Source organism: Anolis sagrei, chromosome 5, assembly GCF_037176765.1.
Source record: "Anolis sagrei isolate rAnoSag1 chromosome 5, rAnoSag1.mat, whole genome shotgun sequence".
NCBI classification, from domain to species: domain Eukaryota; kingdom Metazoa; phylum Chordata; class Lepidosauria; order Squamata; family Dactyloidae; genus Anolis; species Anolis sagrei.
Window position 1 is genome coordinate 5,506,925 of NC_090025.1, and position 15,886 is coordinate 5,522,810.

At 43.7% G+C, this 15,886-nt stretch overlaps 1 protein-coding gene across 1 annotated transcript in view; it reads right to left on the reverse strand.

Moving 5' to 3' along the window:
- Positions 1–431: 431 nt before the first annotated feature.
- FBXO41 (F-box protein 41) overlaps positions 432–15,886 on the reverse strand; it is a 116,839-nt gene continuing 101,384 nt past the window's right edge. The window contains exons 12-13 of the mRNA XM_067468533.1: positions 8,222–8,337; positions 432–6,402 (exon numbers count right to left, since the gene is read on the reverse strand). Coding sequence (XP_067324634.1) covers positions 6,340–6,402; positions 8,222–8,337 — 179 coding nt within the window. The 3' untranslated portion in view covers positions 432–6,339. The remainder of the gene's footprint in view (positions 6,403–8,221; positions 8,338–15,886) is intronic.

Sequence of the window (15,886 nt, forward strand, 5' to 3'; positions counted from 1 at the left end):
TTGCTAAACATCCAGGAATTAATAATGCAGCTTGACACCACTTTAATTGCTGTGCTGGGAGCAACGGAATAATGGGAGGTATAGTTTTTCAAGTCTTCTTGAAAAACTTTGGAACTCATTACCTGGAGAGATCAGGAAAGCCCCTTCACTAGAAACGTTAAAAAAGAACCTTAAAACCTGGATCTTCCGCTGTCGGTGCACAACCTGACATTACTGCACCCCTCAACGCTTTTGCCACTAGAGTACATGCCCTCCAAATGGGAAGTTTAGCTTCACAACTCTGCTTGTTTTTATGAGTTCCCTGCAAATAACCTGCTCCTATTTTTTAATCTCATTAGAGTTTTTTAATCGTTTTATCTTGTACATGTGGCCTGCCCATTGTTATCGTAATTGTGTTTATTGGAATGTTATTTTATGTTATCCTTTTTCCCCCTATGTAATTTTGATGATGTTGTTTGTTGTTTATGCTTTGCTTTTATTTTGCTGTAATATGTTGTCCGGGCTTGGCCCCATGTAAGCCGCTCCGAGTCCCCACTGGGGAGATGGTGGTGGGGTATAAATAAAGATTATTATTATTATTATTATTATTATTATTATTATTATTATTATATTCTTAGACCACACCTGGAATATTGTGTCCAATTCTGGGCACCACAATTCAAGAGAGATATTGACAAGCTGGAATGTGTCCAGAGGAGGGTGACTAAAACAATCAAAGGTCTGGAGAACAAGCCCTATGAGGAGCGGCTTAAGGAGCTGGGCATGTTTAGCCTGAAGAAGAGATGGCTGAGAGGAGATATGATAGCCATGTATAACTATGTGAGAGGAAGTCACAGGGAGGAGGAGGGAGCAAGATTGTTTTCTGCTTCCCTGGAGACTAGGTCGTGTCAGGAGCAACCGCTCCTGTTGTGAGAGAATTGGCCATCTGCAAGGACGTTGCCCAGGGGACGCCTGGATGATTTTGATGTTTTATCATCCTTGTGGGAGGCTTCTCTCATGTCCCTGCATGAGGAGCTGGAGCTAATAGAGGGAGCTCTAGGACGCAATGGACTAGGACTAGGACGCAATGGAACAATGGCTTCAAACTACAAGAGAGGAGATTCTATCTGAACATGAGGAAGAACTTCCTGACTGTGAGAGCTGTTCATCAGTGGAACTCTCTGCCCGGAGTGTGGTGGAGGCTCCTTCTTTGGAAGCTTTTAAACAGAGGCTGGATGGCCATCTGTCAGGGGTGATTTGAATGCAATATTCCTGCTTCTTGGCAGAATGGGGTTGGCCTGGATGGCCCAGGAGGTCTCTTCCAACTCTTTGATTCTATGATTCTCTTGGTGCCTCACCAAACTGCAAATCCCACATTTCTGTAGGATTGGGCCATAGCAATAAAAGTGTGGTCAAACTGCATTATTTCTATAGTGCAGACGCACAAAATATTAGGTGAGGGAGCCTAGCAATCCCAACTCTGACTGTTACCAGCTTTCCATGATTTGATGTTTCTTAGCAAAAGAAACAGGGCATGAAATTGTTGTTATTTTTGCAGGACAAGCTGTTGATTGATTTATACTTTTTTCTTTTTAGACATGGATGATTTACATCTTAGCATTAATATACTATAGTTGGAAATCGTATTTGGACGTAGCCAAACCATATGTTTTGGAATTCAGCTCCCAGAATCCGTAAACATTGGCCATATGCCTGGGGCTTCTGGGAACTGTAGTCCAAAAAACTTGGAGCACCAAAGTTTGGAATCACTGGCTTAAGTCATGTGGGCATCCTATGGCAAATGATCTGGAAATATTCAGGTGGATGGAGGTAAATATGGATAGATTTCTTGCCCATTGACTTGGCTTTGCTTTTCCATGCAGCTCGTCCTCCCATGAGGAAACCTTGCCAACCGTTCCTTGAAAAACCTGTGTCTTAGCAACAGAATAAATTATGCATCTTGACTATGACATGGGAAATGTTCCAAAAGGAGTATCTAATCCAATTTTTTGTCTGTGTTAAAGCAAAAGCGTCCCTGGCAAACATCTATCTGCCCAAATAGTCCTTGCAGTTTCAGCAGATGCACCAATTCACTGCTGAGGTGCTCCATAGTTTTTTCCCCTTTGCAATAAAGGACAATTTCTCTCTTTGCCTGGGCCTCTCATGCATGAGAACAGTAAGAATTGCTCCACACTGGCTCAATGCTATGGGATCCTGGGAGTTGTAGATTGCCAAGGTCTTTAGGATTCTCTGTCAAACTACAAGAGAGGAGATTCCATCTGAACATGAGGAAGAACTTCCTGACTGTGAGAGATGTTCAGCAGTGGAACTCTCTGCCCCAGGGGGAGTGTGGTGGAGGCTCCTTCTTTGGACGCTTTTAAACAGAGGCTGGATGGCCATCTGTCAGTGGTGCTTTGAATGCAATATTCCTGCTTCTTGGCAGAATGGGGTTGGACTGGATGGCCCAAGAGGTCTCTTCCAACTCTAGGATTCTATGATTCTATGAAATGCTGGAGATTTACCAAGCTATAAGGCAGGACAGAAAGTAAATGAACAATCTATTTAGAAATGAATGAATAAATAAATAAATTGACAAGATCAGTGGGAACCTGGCAATTCCAATGTTTATAAAAGTCTCATTGATTCTGAAGAATGGAAGAATAGAACATAAATAAATATACCTTTAAACATGAATCAATGACATCAGTGGGAACTCGGTGGTTCAACACTTGTAAAAGTCGCATTGATTCTGGAAAAAAATGTGGAATGGGAAGTAAATAAATATATATTCATAAATAAATAAATAAGCAAGCCAATGGGAACTTGGCAATTCAATACTTACAAAAGTCCCATTGATTCTGGGAAAAGACAGAATTGAAAAAAACCAAAACCAAAACATATATGCACATATAAGCCAATGAGATCTGGGCACCACAATTGAAGAGAGATATTGACAAGCTGGAATGTGTCCAGAGGAGGGTGACTAAAATGATCAAGGGCCTCGAGAACAAGCCCTATGAGGAGCGGCTTAAAGAGCTGGGCATGTTTAGCCTGAAGAAGAGAAGGCTGAGAGGAGACATGATAGCCATGTATAAATATGTGAGAGGAAGTCACAGGGAGGAGGAAGCAAGCTTCCTTTCTGCTTCCCTGGAGACTAGGACATGAAACAATGGCTTTTAACTACAAGAGAGGAGATTCCATCTGAACATGAGGAAGAACTTCCTGATTGTGAGAGCTGTTCAGCAGTGGAACTCTCTGTCCGGGAGTGTGGTGGAGGCTCCTTCTTTGGAAGCTTTTAAACAGAGGCTGGATGGCCATCTGTCAGGGGTGATTTGAATGCAATATTCCTGCTTCTTGGCAAAATGGGGTTGGACTGGATGATGGCCCATGAGGTCTCTTCCAACTCTTGGATTCTATGATTCTATGGGAATTTGGCAATGCTACACTTGCATAAGCCCCATTGATTTGATGGGTCTGCTTTAGTTGTGAGTACTTTTATAATGTTGCACTTTGATGTTGTATTTATTCATTTTGTATGTGAATGCCCTCTGGTCTAAGATTGATATACTCTGGTTGAGAGTAATATTTTGATGTATCCCTATATATATATTGCATAAATGTCTGATTGATCTCTCTGCCTGCTTGCTTCTCTATATTCCAGCCAAATCTGAGCATTCTGGTTGGCCTTTAGAACGACCATTATCCTAACAGTTTCTCACGTTGCTTGTTTTGTGTCTCTAGCAAGTTAGTGGAAACATATTGCCAACATCCCCAGATTTTGTACAGATACCATGTTTACTTTGCATAATTTATTTTTGTCACCAACCTGTTGGTTTTTCATGGTTCTTCTTTGGACCAAATAAGGTCTGAGAGGATGCTTGGTTTTCTTTGGGAGGACCACCACTTCTTGTCCCCATTGCTTTCCCTATCCTCTCTTTGGAGCAAGGAAATTGGGAAACCTAATTGTTTCTTTAAAAGGGGATTGGACTAAATGACCTGAGTCTGCCCCAGCGCTCCCAGTTTTTATATTATTACGAATTGCTAGGAAGTGGCTTTGAGAGGGCCTCTACCATCTGCACAATGGGCAGAAAGTCAAGTGATAGGGTTCAAATCTCTCTCCACAATTGAAATGTACGGATAGAAAAGGCTGGGCTTGTTGACTTCCAACTGATAAAATGCATGTGGAAACACGTCTTGGCCAAAGATTGCAAAATGCTTCTCTTTCTCCCTTGATGTCTCAGGTAACTCAAAGATCATGCCCTGATTTTGGCCAAAGCTTCAGACAGGAGATTGTCAGCTTTGTATCCAAAAACAGCTCTTATGAACTGGAGGATCATCACTTCGGATCTTCTCCCATGGCAACACAATCCTTGGCATGTGAGAGCCATCTTTAAATATCTGGAAGTTATGAAGAAGATGGAACAGTCTTCTTTTCTGCTGCTCCAGAGACTAGGATATGAACCAAAGCATTCAAATTATGAGAGGAGAGATTCCACCTATATGTTAGGAAGACCTTCTTGGTGGGAACAACAATTCAACCATGGGATAGATTGCCTTGGAAGGTGGTGGACTCTCCATTTTTGGAGGTCTGCAAGCAGAAGTTGGGTGGCCATCTTTCAGGGGCTGTGCATCGCTGCATGGCTTTTCTGATCTGAGTTCTACCCATATGTTCCACAGCTCCATTTTCTTCAGAAATCCAAAAGAAACCTAAGATATTTTAACATCTAATTGCAGAGGAATGGCTTCTTGTTTGGCCATTGCCCAAAGCTTGGTGGAAACTAGGAAGTGTGCACAACTAGTTGATGTTTGGGGGCAGTGGTTTGTCTGGAGGACACTTGCAGAAACATAGTGAGAACCAGAATTTCCAACTCTTGGCGAAGGCGATGATGAGCATCCAGGATAGGAGATCTTCCGTGGGCTGTTCATCTCCATGGCAGCACTTCCAAAAGACTGAAAGATGGCTCTCTGTCTCAGTGAATTGTTGACAAAATGCCTTGATCTGAGAGGCTTTGGAGATGGGACCACATTTGACTTCGGGAGCGACCTCCAAGGTGCCAAGATCAGACACAAACCCATAGTATTTTGGGGATTTTATTCTGGCTGGTTTTAACATCAATAGGCTGAATCAATAGGAGTATAGTGTCTATATCAAGGGAAGTCATCGTCCCTCCCTATTCTCCTTTGGCACCTGGAATAATAACCCTGTGTCCAGTTCTGGGCACCACGATTCAAGAAGGAGATGGACAATATGGACGGGGCCCAAAGAAGATCACAAAAATGTCCTGGAAGTCAAACACTATGAGGAGTGGCTTGGGGAGCTGTGGATGTTGATTATAGGGTAATTATAGCCATATTTAAATATTTGAAAGGATGTTGTATTGAGGAGGAGGAGGCAGGCTTGTTTTGTGCTGCTTCAGAGACTAGGACACAATGGAGCAATGGATTCAAACTGCAGGAAAAAAGGTTCCACCTAAATATTAGGACAAAATTTGGATGCTGTTTTGACAGTAGAGTTTGTTGTTGCTTTGGAGCGTTTTGGAGTCTCCACAGTTTTGAAATCGAGACCGGATGATCACTTGTTGGGAATGCTTATACTGTGTGTCCCTGCATGGAAGGGGGTTGAAGTGGATGACCCTGGGTGTTTCTTCCAACTCTTATGATTCTATGATCCAGACATATTTGGAGGAGGGGAAAGCTTTTGCTGAGTTCTGCTTGTTAAAGAAAGAGAAACCAAATGCAAAAAAATATGCTAGATTCTTTGATTACTTCACTCCCAAAAAAGTCAAAACATCAAGTCCCCAAGAAATGTCAAGACTGGAGACCGTGGAAAGGAGTTCTCAAAGGATGTTTCACGGCTCTCTTGCAGAGGAACGATCCATCATTTCGGCAGAGAAGAGCAAAGGAATACAAAAATCCTCCCTTGTTAATCAGCTGTTAAGTTACTCAACCTCTTGGAAGGAAAAAGGAACTCTGAAGGTAAAGGATTGCTCGGCAAAGAGAAGGTTCGTCTGATGCAAAGAGATGGTTTTGCAGCTGGCTCCGTAAGAAGAGCGAGGACAAGAAATGAGAGAGGAGAAGGGGGCCACCTCCCTGGCAGTCTTGAGAAATCCCTTGTGTTGGTTCTATAATTGTGTAAATGTAGCACCATCATTTCGACACAGCGCACCCTGCCCTCCGCCAGGAATAGGAGCCTGTCGCTTTCGTTCCTGAAGGCCGGCGTAAAAAGGTGTGCTCTTGGCGGGTCGCTCCCCAAAAGCGCCGGCTCAGAGAGAACGGAGATCGGCAGACCTCCCAATGCCGGCGTTGTCTTTTCGTAACAGGCGGACAGACGGGATCGGTTCGGATTCTTCCTCGCAAAGGTTAACAGCCCGCTTCCACCTTTATGTGTAAAATCTTTGAAAAGCCTGGCCGCTTCTTGAGGGCCTGGAGGGAAACGAAGAGATGTGAGAGATCATAACACTGAAATTCACATTTTGGATAACTCATGAGAAGCTTGGGATTCTAAAGCAGTGGTGCGGTGAATCTGTTCTGGGTTCTCATTGGAAATTTCTAGGAACTGGCCAAGGTGCTGAATCTACTTTGAGGGAGATTGGACGTTTCCAGAGCTCATTGGAAATGTCAAGGAACTGGCCAAGGTGCTGAATCTACTTTGGGGGAGATTGGACATTTCCAGAGTCCATCGGAAATTTCAAGGAACTGGCCAAGGTGCTGAATCTACTTTGGGGGGATTGGACGTTTCCAGAGTTCATCGGAAATTTCAAGGAGCTGGCCAAGGTGCTGAATCTACTTCGGGGGAGATTGGACGTTTCCAGAGCTCATTGGAAATGTCAAGGAACTGGCCAAGGTGCTGAATCTTCTTTGGGGGAGATTGGACATTTCCAGAGTTCAGAATAAAACCCAGAACAGATCCCTTTTGGTATGGAACCCATGAATCACTATTTGCAGAAAATAATGGGGTAGAAAAATTGTGAAAATCCTTTGAAAGAAAATGCCACACAAATGCAGCAACTTGTGGAAAGTTTGAAAGTTTAAAAATCTCCTTCTCTGGGAGTCTTTAAGCAGAGGCTGGCCATCTGTTGGGAGTGCTTCCTGAATGGCAGAAGGAGGTTGGACTGGATGGTCCCTGAGGTATCTTCCAACTCCATGATTCTATGAACTCCAAAAAGCAAACCTTAATTTTGCTATTCTATTTAGGAGACACTGTCTATAATGAGACTTGAGCATTCATAGACTTGGATCTCTAGGAACTCATTTCAATGATTGGATTTATGGATTAGATCAGTGTTTCTCAACCTTTCTAATGCCGCAACCCCTTACAGTTCCTCAGGTTGTGGTGACCCCCAACCATAAACATATTATAGTTTACTTCATAACTGTAAACTTGCTACTGTTATGAATCATAATGTAAATATCTGATATGCAAGAGGCATTTTCATTCACTGGACCAAATTTGTCACAAAAACCCAATATGCCCAAATTTGAATATTGGTGGGGTTGGCCTATGTGTGATTTTGTCATTTGGGAGTTGTAGTTTCTGGGATTTATAGTTAATCTACAACCAAAGAGCATTCTGAACTCCACCAACAATGGAACTGAACCAAACTTGGCACACAGAACTCCAACAGGAAATACTGGAAGGGTTTGGTGGACACTGACCTTGAGTTTTGGAGTTGTAGTTCACCTATATTTAGAGAGCTCTGTGGAGTCAGACAATGATGGATCTGAACCAAACTTGGCATGAATACGCAATCTGCCCAAATGTGAACATGGGTGGAGTTTGGGGGAAGTAGACTTGACATTTGGGAGTTGTAGTTGCTGGGATTTATAGTTCACCTGCAATCAAAGAGCATTCTGAATCCCACCAATGATAGAATTGGACCAAACTTTCCACATAGAACCTCCATGACCAACAGAAAATACTATGTTTTCTGATGGTCTTTTGTGATGCCTCTGACATCCCCTCGTGACCCCCCCAGGTTGAGAAACACTAAATTAGATTATGATTATTAAAGCAAATGTGTAATTATAAAGTATTATCTCAAGGAAGTTGGATAAAAGTGGCTAAAATCAATAAACAATGAGTGTGAGGTTCATAGTATAGTAGTTGTTTCAGTGGCTATTAATGTGGGTAGCTGCTAACGTAGTACGTTCGTCTTAGATTTAGTTTTGTAAGATGTAGAAGTGCTAATGTTATATATTATGACAGGGATTTTCATATGTCGTGAGTCCACAAGTTTGTTACCTGAAGTTTGTTAACCATTTCCTCGAACATCTTCCTGGCCTCGGCACTATTTGGTTCCTTAAAGTAGTCAGCAATCCCAACTTGCACCACAATGGACTTCAGGTTCCGGCAAACGCCTTGAAGGGAGAGAGAAAAACACCTTTCACCTGAAGTTTCAAGGAAGCTCTGCGAGTGCAGCTTTTTTTCCGAATGAAGTAGAGAGTGTTTGCGGACCAGAACATCCGGGGCTTGTTTATAAAGCTATTGTCCTCCCAACCCTGCTATACGCCTGTGAAACATAGACTGTCTACAGATGTCACATGCTACTCCTAGAACGATTCCATCAGCGCTGCCTCCGGAAAATCCTGCAAATCTCTTGGGAAGACAAGTCTATTTATTTATTTATTTATTTATTTATTTCACAGTTTTGTATACCGAGCTTCTCAACCTCGTTGAGGGACTCAGCCCGGTTTACAGCCATAAAAACATATACATTCATTAAAATATCATATATCACAATTACAAAAACTTTAAAATAACACTATGTCTAAAACTACTGTGGTCAGTCGTCCTATTAAGATGGATCTACATCAACTTCCATCCAGGGTCCTATGGTGTTCTCTCATTCCTCGAAGGCCTGACTCCACAGCCACGTCTTCACCCGTTTCCTAAATGTTAGGATGGATGGGGCGGTTCTGGCCTCCAGAGGGAGAGAGTTCCAGAGTCGCGGGGCCACCACCGAGAAGGCCCTGTCCCTCGTCCCCACCAGGCGCGCTTGCGAGGCCGGTGGGACCGAGAGCAGGGCCTCTCCAGATGATCTTAGTAATCTTGATGGTTCGTAGGGGAGAATACGTTCGGAGAGGTAAACAGGTCCGGAGTCGTTTAGGGCTTTATAGGTCGACACCAGCACTTTGAATTGTGCTCGGAAGCTAATTGGCAGCCAGTGGAGCTGGCGTAACAGCGGAGTGGTGTGCTCCCTGTACCCAGCCCCCGTTAGTAATCTGGCTGCCGCGCGTTGGACTTGCTGCAGCTTCCGGGCAGTCTTCAAAGGCAACCCCACGTAGAGAGCGTTGCAGTAATCCAAGCGGGATGTAACCAAAGCGTGTACTACCGTGGCCAAGTCAGCCCTCCCAAGGTACGGACGCAGCTGGCGCACAAGTTTTAATTGTGCGAAAGCTCCCCTGACCACCGCTGAGACCTGGGGCTCCAGGCTCAGCGATGAATCCAGGAGAACTCCCAGACTGCGTACCTGAGCTTTTAGGGGGAGTGTGACCCCGTCTAGCACAGGCTGTAACCCCGTACCCTGTTCGGTCTTACGACTGACCAGGAGTACCTCTGTCTTGTCTGGATTTAGTTTCAATCTGTTGTCCCTCATCCAGTCCGAGACAGCGGCCAAGCACCAGTTCATGACCTGAACAGCCTCCTTAGTGGTAGGTGGAAAAGAGTGATAGAGTTGGACATCATCTGCATACAGATGACATCGTACCCCAAAACTCCGGATGATCTCTCCCAACGGCTTCATGTATATGTTAAACAACATAGGGGACAGTATTGAGCCCTGCGGGACTCCACAAGTCTACAAATGTCAGTCTACAAATGTCAGTGTGCTGGAGGAAGCAAAGACCACCAGCACTGAAGCAATGCTCCTCTGCTATCAACTCTGCTGGACCGGCCACGTTGTCCTGATGCCCGACCACCATCTCCCAAAACAGTTGCTCTACTCTGAACTCAAGAACGGGAAACAGAATGTTGGTGGGCAGGAAAAGAGATTGAAAGATGGGCACAAAACCAACCTTAAAAACTCTGGCATAATCACTGAGAACTGGGAAGCCCTGGCCCTTGCGTGCTCCAGCTGGAGGTCAGCTGTGACCAGCAGTGATGTAGAATTTGAAGAGGCATGAATGGAGGGTGAAAGAGAGAAACGTGCCAAGAGGAAGGTGCATCAAGCCAACTGTGGAGCCCCCAATGGCACAGGGGGTTAAACCCCTGTGCCGGCAGGATTGAAGACCAATAGGTCGCAGGTTCGAATCCGGGGAGAGGTGGATGAAACCAGTTCTTGGGATTTAAGGTTTGCCAGTAGAAAATCTTGTCAGATCAGGCATCGTTTGGAAACCTAGCACAAGCCTCACGGGATCCCTGTTCAAGTGATCTTGTCTTCATGGGTTTTTCTAGCTTTTCAACTTGACTAGCAGTGTCTGCTCTGTTCTTGCTTCTTGGTTGATTCCTGTCTGGATTATCAGTGCCTTGCAATATTATTTTATGCTTTTTGAACATTGCTTTTGAATGCTATGTTTGGACGCTGTGTCTTCTTCCTGCCTTTAAATGCCTTATTGCTTTTTGGAATCTTATCTATCCTTACAAGCGTTTATTTCTAGTGGCTTTTTTTTTGCTAAGCTTTAATAAAAAGGATGGTTCCTTCACTCAACGTGTGGTGTGTTGATAGTCAGAGGGGCTATTTCCTGTTCTGGAGTGCAACAATTGTCAGAGTTTTATATCAATTGAGTCATTTCTTAAGTGAAAAAGTGAGTAAGTATTTGTAAGTACCATGTCCAAGCATTGCATGGAGAGCAACTGTTAAGCCACCTGTGATAGATTAGATACTACAAATTGGGACTAAGCACTGTGTGTTGTAGAGAATGTAGAGAAGAGACTGAGTAGAGGCTGTTGAGTACGGAGAATGCTGGAGTAATGAGAGCAAGAGCAAGAGGAAGAGATTGCTTAAGTGACCGAAGCAAGGTTTGCTGGAGGAGTGAAAATATTTTTGTGAGTATTGTATATAAACATTTCTTTATTGGAAGAGAGTTTGTCTTTTGTTGATTGTTCTCCTTGGGCAACGGGACGCAGCTTCTGCAAAGGGGGTTTGGATGCTTGGAATCAACCCCAACTTAAAGCAGCGACACGATAGCTGTGACAACAATATCCAGATGATAGGGATGGAAGACACACCAATGCACATTGGGCAGGATATATACACTCCATATTGAGCTTCTGCTTACTCCATAAAAGGTTTGAGGCATCATTGCAGAGCACAAAGAAGCTCAATGTGGAACACAAAGAATCAGTGCCATTATGGGTTAGTAGTGTGCACTAGCAATGATTTGTTTATGTTGTGCTACGACGCGCCAATGCAGAGCCTCAATGCAGGTGCAGTTGTGCAAATAGGTGCCATCTACATACGTTTAGCAGTGATCCAGACACATTGTGAAACAGTGAGAACCAATATAGGCAATTGGAATGTAAACCCATTAGTGGTTATTTGTCCTGCATTGTGGTGATGTGACATCTCATGTCAAAAGTCCCAATGTTTTGACTTTGTGAGCCTCAGTTCGCCTTCTGACCAATCCATTTAGGAATGCTCCATTAAGGTGCAATGCACGACGAGGCCACAAATGGCACTTTGAGAAGTAATCGTGTGCAGATAATATCTGGGATAATTCTCTTGATTTTATTAGTAATCATGTTTGTTTCTTGGTGGGGAGAGATGCTGATTCAGTTGCAATGGACCACGTTTGCCCCCATTCCCTTCCCAAATGCTTCCAGGGCCTTTTTTGTTTTGTTTTAATCATTAGGGGATGCGAACTTTAAATGAGTTGATGAATCAACTAAGTAGATCAATTAGCAGATTCACAGATTAGCAGATTTCATCAGCGGGGGCGAGAGTTAAGGGCAGCTCGACTTCAATTAAAAGAGAGGGCCAAGTTTGGCTCTGGTCCTTTATTGCAACTGGGACGCAGATCGGCTTCTGTGGAAGGCAGCAGCATTTTCTAACCACAGGGAGTAAACACTTCACATTCTCTTATCTCAGCCTCCCTAAACTTTATTGAGGTTTGGATAGCAACTCCGCTGAATTTTAATTGACTTAATGAACTTGGGCAGAGGAATCAACTAATTGGGAGCAAAGAGCAAAAGCATGGAAACATACTCTCTGCCCTCTTGCCAATTTGGATAAGGATCACAGCAGGAACCACAAGTTAAGGCTATTATTTGTATCACAGCCCCAATCCAGATATTGTTTTCTGCTGCTCCAGAGACTGGGACACAAGGGAGCCATGGGTTCAAATAGCATCTAAACATTAGGAAGAACTTCCTAATGAAAAGAGCTGCTCGATAGTGTTGGAGGTCAGCCTGTGATTGTGTTTCAGGATCAGGGTGCTTTGGATGTGGGGAGTGATGTCAATGAGTTTCAAGATGGCAATGGTTTGGTCAATGATATTGATGCAGAGAATGACCAGGAGATCCCTGTTCAAAGTGCAGTTGCCCATGAGAATGTCCCTGAAGGGTCTGGAGATGATGGTTTGCTCCCTGAATTGCTACCAGAGAGTTCCCCAGGATTTGGGGCTTGAAAACAACTCGGCACCTGCAGAAGTCAATGAGCAAATAGACAGCAGGAGATTAGAAAGATGGTAAAATCTTGGCTCTGGAACTTAGCATTCTCAGATTGATGATTGAATCAATAACTGTTGACCACAAGGCAGATGGTGGTGAATTTGTGATTTACCTTGACAAATTGGCTTTATGTAATTCTTGATCTGTATTTTAATGTGTTTTAATGTATTAATGTACTATGATGTTATTATGCTTTAGTTTATTTGTATATTGATTCTCTGTTGTTAGCCGGCCTGAGTCCCTCCTCGGACTCTAAATACATAAATAAAATAAAAATAATAAATAGTCAAAACAGACAAGCCGAACAGTGGCTTCAGCGTTCTGCCAGGCTCCGACAGAAAAAGATAAAGGAATCTCAATTAAAGCAAAATCAATTTCTGAGTGCTTGAGATAGCTTACCTAATTATGCGACCCCCGAGCAATTGTTCGCCTTGTTGTAAACCGCTATGAGTCGCCTTAGAGCTGAGAATGGCGGTATACAAATGAAGTAAATAAATAAATAAATAATCAACGAGGGGATAAAAGTCCCAAGTATGGGAAATGTAGCCAGATGAAGCATAGTTTGGAATCAAGTTAAGTTCTCATCCTTGTTTCATGGAAGCCTAGCTTGGAAAATTCATGCTTAAGTATTTCTTGTTTCATGGTTTTGATTCTTGGAGTTTATGACTACATACTCATGCCTTGGATTAAGGTTTCCTGGATTTCTGGATTATATTAGAGAAGTGTGGACTTTGTTTTCATGGACTTTGCTGAACTTTATCCTGGATTATTTTGTTCCTGCTTATCTTCTTACCTAATTGGATTTACCTATTTCTTTAAAGTGCTTTTTTTTTTTACTTTGCTGCTTTTTAATTATTACCAATAAAAGGATTGTTTTACTATTCAACATGTGGTGTTTAAAGTCAGAGGGCTTTTCCTGTCCTGGAGTGCAACAGATAGTAGAATCCACTGCTACCTGGAAGTTCGGTGGAGTCTCAGTCTCTGGAGGTTTATAAGCAGAAGCTGGATGTTCATCTGTCAGGAGGGCTTGGGTGGTGGATTCCTGCCTGGCAGAATGAGGTTGGATTGGATGGCCTTTGGGGGTCTCTTCCAATTTTATGATTCTAAATCTAAAGCGAACCTTTATTTAGCTTGTGGTTGGATATGATTCTTAGAACTATAAGCCGTGGCTGGATGGCCCTCTGTTGGGAAGGCTTGGATTGTGTTCTCCTGCAGAAAGGATTAGCACTGGATGGCCCTGAGGGGCTCTTCCAACTTTATGATTTTATGATCCTAAACCTAAGGTGACCTTATTTTTAGCTTATGATCTACTATCACTCTTGGAGCTAGAAGCTGAGGCTGGATGGCCATCTTGGAAGAGGGCTTGGATTGTGTACTCCTGTCTCTCAGACAGGATTAGCAATGGGGGCCTATTCCAAATTTATGACTTCAAACCTAAAGTGACTATATTTAGTTTGTGGTCTGCTATGACTCTTAGAGCTACAAGCCGAGGCTGTACGGCTATCTGTTGGGAGGGTCTACATCAGTGGTTCTCAACCTGTGGACCCCAGGTGTTTTGAACTACAACTCCCAGAAATCCCAGTCAGTTTACCAGCTGCTAGGTTTTCTGGGAGTTGAAGGCCAAAACATCTGGGGACCCACAGGTTGAGAACCACTGATCTGGACTGTGCCTTCCTGTTTGATGGCTTTGGGACTCAGCCTGTGTTTCACCCTGAATCTGTTAATAGTGTTTCCTCCTTCTAATGCAGTGGTTCTCAACCTGAGGTCCCCAGATGTTTTTGGCCTTCAACTCCCAGAAATCCTAACAGCTGGTAAACTGGCTGGGATTTCTGGGAGTTGTAGGCCAAAAACATCTGGGGACCCCAGGTTGAGAACCACCGTTCTAATGTTTCTGAGCCTGTCTTGGATGTCAGTGAGGATGAGGTGCACAATGGAGACACTTTAGACAATAAGGTTACTACAGACTCTGATCAAGAAGGGTCGGGGGAAAGGCTAAGTTCTCATGAGAAAATTCCAGGCTCGAGTTTGCAGGAAAGTTCCCTCCCTTCTCCAGGCTTGAGTCTGCAAGATAGTTTCACACCTGCAGTTAATGAAGAGATAGATAAGACCAGTCGCCGTCTGGAAATGAGCCAGAACCGTAGAGGGGCCCAATGTTTTTGCAGGTCAGAAATAATCTGGCAATTGTGGTCAAAGACTGGGGGGAGTAGAAATCAGTTTCTGGGACTTAAATTGAGCTCTTAGGGAATTCCCTTTAGACCAGGCATTGTTTGGTTTCAAGTCAAGTCTTTTGGATATTCTTGTGACCTCGTCTCATAGGTTTCCTGGCTTTTCAAGTGGATTAGCAGTGGCTATATTCATGGTTTTTATAGAAGGCATTTGATATTTCATTGCATCTGGATTTAAACAGAAAGCTTTGGGATCTTTGATATTATTCCTATGTTTGGACACTGTTGTTGTTTCTGCTTATTTGGCTTTTTGCTTTTGGACTTTAATCAACTTTATATTCATCCCTTTTATTGGTTCCAATTATTCTTCAAATAAAGATGACTCTTTTTTTAATTCAAGGTGTTGTGTAATTAATGATTAGAGCGTCCTGTTCCTACTCTGGGGTGCAACAGCTGCGCCCGTACCTTGAGAAGTCTGACTTGGCCACTGTAGTCCACGCTCTGGTTACATCCCGTATAGACTACTGCAACACTCTCTACATGGGGTTGCCTTTGAAGACTGCTCGGAAGCTTCAAATGGTCCAGCGCTCCGCAGCCAGGTTGCTAACAGGAGCGACACTCAGGGAGCATACTACTCCTCTGTTGCGCCAGCTCCACTGGCTGCCAGTTTGCTACCAGGTACAATTCAAAGTGCTGGCGTTAGCCTATAAAGCCCTAAACGGTTCTGGCCCTCCTTACCTCTCCGAACGCATCTCCTCCTATGAACCGGCTAGGACGCTAAGATCATCTGGGGAGGCCCTGCTCTCTGTCCCACCTGCATCACAGGCACGCATGGCGGGGACAAGAGACAGGGCCTTCTCAGTGGTGGCCCCTCGGCTGTGGAACGCCCTTCCTGCAGATATCAGATCGGCCCCTTCCCTGCTGGCATTTCGGAGGAAAGTGAAGACATGGCTGTTTGAACAAGCATTTGATTACACAGTGTAATTGAACATAGGAATACAGAATAATGGATGATGAGACTGAATTCTGATTTTACTGTTGAGGTGCCAATGATTGTTATACGGATGTTTAATGATTTATGTTACAATTGTTTTTAATTGCCCTATACTTGTCTCGTGATGTTTTGTATTGATGT